Source organism: Pollicipes pollicipes, unplaced genomic scaffold, assembly GCF_011947565.3.
Source record: "Pollicipes pollicipes isolate AB1234 unplaced genomic scaffold, Ppol_2.1 Scaffold_4295;HRSCAF=5057_pilon_pilon_pilon, whole genome shotgun sequence".
In the NCBI taxonomy this organism is placed as follows: domain Eukaryota; kingdom Metazoa; phylum Arthropoda; class Thecostraca; order Pollicipedomorpha; family Pollicipedidae; genus Pollicipes; species Pollicipes pollicipes.
The window spans coordinates 39,196,456-39,200,981 of NW_023596461.1; the positions used below are offsets into that span (position 1 = coordinate 39,196,456).

The window sequence follows — 4,526 nt, forward strand, 5'->3', positions numbered from 1 at the left end:
ACCCTAACACTTCTTGAGGAAAGGATAGTCGGTAGATCACAATTTTGCTTAATTTTAAGATACAATGCTCGGGATCCTTTTCATATATTTTGATATTTATGCTCAGAGATGATTAACCACAGCAAATGTTGAACAAATCATCCAGAACCTTCACGATATTTTGATATAACACAAGTGAGGAGGATCATGGGTGCCATACTGAATAAGCATGTCAGTGTGCTGACTTCTACCACATTCATTTCATGGGCAAACTTGCAGGAGTATGTATTAAGTATTAAGTATGAAGTATAAAAAGACACAAAGTGACATGTGAAATAAATCACAACAGCACCAGCCACTAACCAAGGACCATGGCTCATCTATGAAATCCAAAAACTGGCACTGCATGGGCCTCATCCAATTTAAGTGTGAAGCCAAATGTCACCATTACAAAGAACCATTTGTGACTTTCCAGCTATTCACATGGTTGCATGGCCTTGCATGCATGATGAAAACAAGACCACTACACCACGTTTTTATCAAACATTGATAAAAGTTCAGTGTTCAACGTGTGCACAAATCACAGCCTACAGGTCACTTTAAATGGGAACGGAGAAACCAAAACAATGATTTAGACACAGGCATAGTTTTCCAGAAATATGCGAGACAGCTAGAGCTAGAAGGTCAAACCTACCTAATTATGCACAAAGCACAGACATTACCTGGACTGACCGACTGTCTTCAAAGCTATACAAAGTTTGGGCCACGGTTCTCCGGCCAACACCGTCGTCCATACACTCGACCACGGCGATCGCGCTTTGGGAACGCTCGGTGTGCCCCAGTCTCAAAAGGTGTGGCGACGGCGATTTGACTGCAACGACCGCCCGCCCGTCATGACGTCATGCCGGATTGATGACCGCTCCGCCCAACGAAGCACGCAAAAATATGGTTTCCAATCGAGCCCCACAGCCACCAACTGCCCCCAGCGACGCGACCAGCCAATAACCAGATCCCCGCTGTTCAACGTCTAAGGCGCGCAGCCCCCTTCCTAGGCATTTCTAGCCAGAGCAGCCTCTACTAACCTACTAACAGTCCCTACCTACGACCTCTGACGTAATCCGTTTTGGCAACACCGTGCCTGGTTCCACGCAGGGCACCCATCCGTGAAACGTCCCACCACTGAACATAAGTCACGAATTCACGCATATCTTGCCTTTACCTATATTCAGCCCATTACCAGGAAACATGCTCGCACAACTGTTGAAGAGAAACAATCACGTTTGACTGATCTGAATCAAGCGACTTTAGGGTCAAAATACGGCAAAGGCTACCACGCTATACGGCGACACATGTCAGGGGCGCGGCATTTGAACACGAATAATATCACCGGTTTATGCCACGCGATGATCAGACCCCCAGTATGACTTCGTCTGGCCCACGTCACCGCAGGCCGAACCACGATCAACTGTTGAAGAGGATTGCATCCGACGCGCTACCAGCCAATACAACTATGGCAAAATCGGAGTGGACGGGGCTGGAAGTTCAGCCAGCCCTAACACCCAAACTGGCCAGTGCAGCTGGCGGCGCTACACCGGTGACGAGCGTACCAGTCGCCATCCGCTGCTTTCTCTCTGTCCCTCTTTCTCACCGCACAGCATCATGCACGTAGCAAAACACACCCACAGAGGGGCACTAAAACAAAATCAACAGGGGGAAGGTGGGCGACACTTAACCTCATCCGTCGCGCAGCAGCGCCTGGCTTGGCCGGCATCGAAACACCAGCTTCTTCTTTAGCATTGGCCGCCCGCTTGTGAGGCGGCAGGGCCCATAGAGCATGCTCAACAAATAAAAAACGGACATGTGCGGGCACGACCTGAGAGCGAGCCCGCGAGATCTCTCAACGGAATAAAGGCCCGAACCAGCAGGCCTTTTTGATGCAGCCTTCCTTCACTGGGCATTGAAGGAATACTGCCTCAAAGCTGATACAGTCTCCCTTCAATGACCACCGCACCCCAACTGCCGTTCATGCGAGCATATCGTGACCGATCGGACCGGGGCCACCGTGAATAGTACATAATGACGCATCCGCGACTGTGGCAACTGTGTCCACGCCAAGGTCAACACAAGTCGGCTGAATGGTCGCGCCGCATTAGCCACCCCGACGATACGTCAGCGACGGACGCCCAAGGCGGCGCACAGTCGTCGCCAGACGCGCGTCAAACATGACGTCACCGTACCACAATTCGCCCGCAGTTGGGGTCCTGCGCCCGTCACACGACGGAACCGTGTACACGCAACGCTCTCTGGACGAGTTCAGCTCCCGCTGTAGCACCAGCTGGGGCCGTAGTTGGCCCTCTCTGCCGTGCCAACTGGCAGAGCCTGGCGGCAGCCCTGGGTGGGACGGTGGTCTGAGCGGCCAGCGAGCAGGCGCCGGCCAGTACGCGCGAAGACGCACCACTGCTCCTCGAGGTACGCCGCTCGCCACCTCCAAAACAGCTTGCCTCGTTCTGACCGCGCTCTGCGGCCAGCTACTTGCCGAGGCCGAGCAGCGCCTCGTCCATCAGCTCGTCGTCGATGACGCACGGCGAGTGCTGGCTGGCTGTCGAGTGCGGCGAGACGAGCGAGAACTGGTGCGGCGAGGCCGCCGGCGCCGGGCTCTTGACGATATGAATCTGGACGGACGGCGACGGCGGAAAGGAGGCGCGCGGCACCGGCGGCGGCCGCGGCGGCGGCGGCGGCGGTCGCGGCGAACCGCCCAGGTCGATCACCAGGCCACTGCCGTCGACCGGTGAGCCGGACTTGGGCGGCGGCGGCCGTGCCGCGGGCGGCCACAGCTCCGCCGGCGGCGCGGCCGGCCGCTCGGCCGCCGGGCCCGGCTCGGCAGACTCCGGCTCGGTCGGCGGCCGCTCGATCTTGCGAATCTCGAGCGACTTGGGCAGCGGCGGCAGGTCGCTGCCCACCGCCAGCTCGGCCGCCGACTTGTCCGACTTAGGCTTCTCCGGCTTGACGCGCACGCCACCGGCGCCGTCCGGCCGCTGCTTCAGCAGCTTGGCCGACAGGCTCTTCTGCAGACTGTTGAGGCTACTGGCCGGCATCTTGCTGTCGGCGTCGACCTGTTTGGGCAGGGCGAAGGCCTTCTTGGAGGCGGGCCCGCTAGCGACGCCCGGCTTGAGGCCGGACGGCGAGTTCCGCTCGCTACCGTCCTTGACGACGGGCGTGCGGCCGCCGCTGCCGCTCGGGCTCGACGAGGACGAGCGCGACTTGGTCTTATTGATAGTCAGCTTGATGCCCTCCGGCGACGGCTTGACGGTGAACTCTGCCTTCCTGCCGTCCTTGCCGGGCGCGTCTTTGGCGGCACCCTCGTCTGCCGACGCCAACGTGTTCAGCTTGCTGATGACGTCGCTGAGCGAGCCCTTGCGTGCGCGGCCCGGGGACTTGGATTCGGCGGAGGCGGTGCGCTCGCCGCCGCCGGCGGAGCCGGGCGACGGCGCGGGCCGAGAGCCGGAGCTCTCGGCTTCGCGTTCGGGCCGCGGCCGGTGCGACTTGAGCTTCTCTTTGCTGCTCTTGTCACGACTCTTGCCCGTCGAGCCGCTGGGCCGGCTGAACGCCTGGTGCGAGGGCGACGGAGAGCGGAGCGTTGACAGGCTCGGCTTGCCCGAGCTCGGCTGCTTCGGCGACGACGCGTGCTTCGGGCTCACGCTGGAGTGCTTCGGCGACGACACGTGCTTCGGCGAGACCGAGAGAAACGGGTGTTTGGCGGACAGGGACTGCGAGGACGACGACGAGGACTTGGACTTGCCCGGCACGGGGCTCGACGACTTGCTGCCACCGGACGAGCCGTGCGGCTTGCTCGGCGAACTGCCGGCGCTCGAGGAGTGTCTCTTGGTCGGCGGCGAGGCGGACGAGCCCTGCTTCATGGCCAGCGGCTTGCCGCCGCCCTCGCGGCTCCGGTCGCGCTCGCGGCCGGGCGGGCCGCGGCCGTCGCTGCGGCCGCCAGCCGGTGATTCGTCTCGGCGTCGCTTCTTCTCGGACCGCTCGCGGTCGCGCCGCTCCCTACGCCGCTCCTCCTGCCGGCTCGGGATGGCCGTGATCGTCAGCGACGACGGGATGTTGGCGGGCGCACCCCCCGGAAACGAGAAGATGTCCACCGGTCGCTTCTCAGACGCGCCGCGCGCGCGCTCGCGCTCCGCCTGACGTGCCGCAGCGTCGACGTCCTCCAGGTCTGAGGGGGCGCGCGCAGGCTCGGCTGGCTCCAGGCGTGGCGACGACTCGGGCGGGCGGCGTGCACGCTCGCGCTCCATTTGGCGCACGGTGGCCTCGATGCTCTCCATCTCGGAGGGGCCAGCCGGTGGCGGCGGTGGCGGCGGCGGCGGCGGTGGCGACGGCGGAGAAAGCGCGCGCGGCGGCCCGTCGGTACGGCTCCGCCGGCTCGCCCGCTGTCTGTCGTCGCCAGACGGCGGCGCGTTCGGCCACAGCGCCTCTAGCTGGTGTATCGTGAATGGCGGGTAGCTGCCGTAGCCGCGCGAGGCTTGCGGCTCGCCGGTGCT

At 61.6% G+C, this 4,526-nt stretch overlaps 1 protein-coding gene across 1 annotated transcript; it reads right to left on the reverse strand.

Moving 5' to 3' along the window:
- Positions 1-2,507: 2,507 nt before the first annotated feature.
- Positions 2,508-4,310, reverse strand: LOC119097521 (mediator of RNA polymerase II transcription subunit 1). Its single transcript, XM_037220553.1, has 4 exons — positions 4,012-4,310; positions 3,495-3,924; positions 2,940-3,437; positions 2,508-2,651 (listed from the first exon to the last, which is right to left on the reverse strand). The coding sequence occupies exons 1-4, from the start codon at positions 4,308-4,310 to the stop codon at positions 2,508-2,510; spliced, it is 1,371 nt and encodes a 456-aa protein (XP_037076448.1).
- Positions 4,311-4,526: the final 216 nt, after the last annotated feature.

Excerpts from the sequence above, each read along its gene's own strand:
- LOC119097521 (XM_037220553.1), bottom strand. The coding sequence starts at position 4,310 with ATGGAGAGCATCGAGGCCACCGTGCGCCAAATGGAGCGCGAGCGTGCA. Across the intron at positions 3,925-4,011 it reads GAGCGGCGCGACCGCGAGCG|CCGCGAGGGCGGCGGCAAGC; the intron begins GTCCGAGAAGAA and ends GCGCGACCGGAG. Across the intron at positions 2,652-2,939 it reads AGTCGGCGGCCGAGCTGGCG|ATTCATATCGTCAAGAGCCC; the intron begins GTGGGCAGCGAC and ends CCGTCCGTCCAG.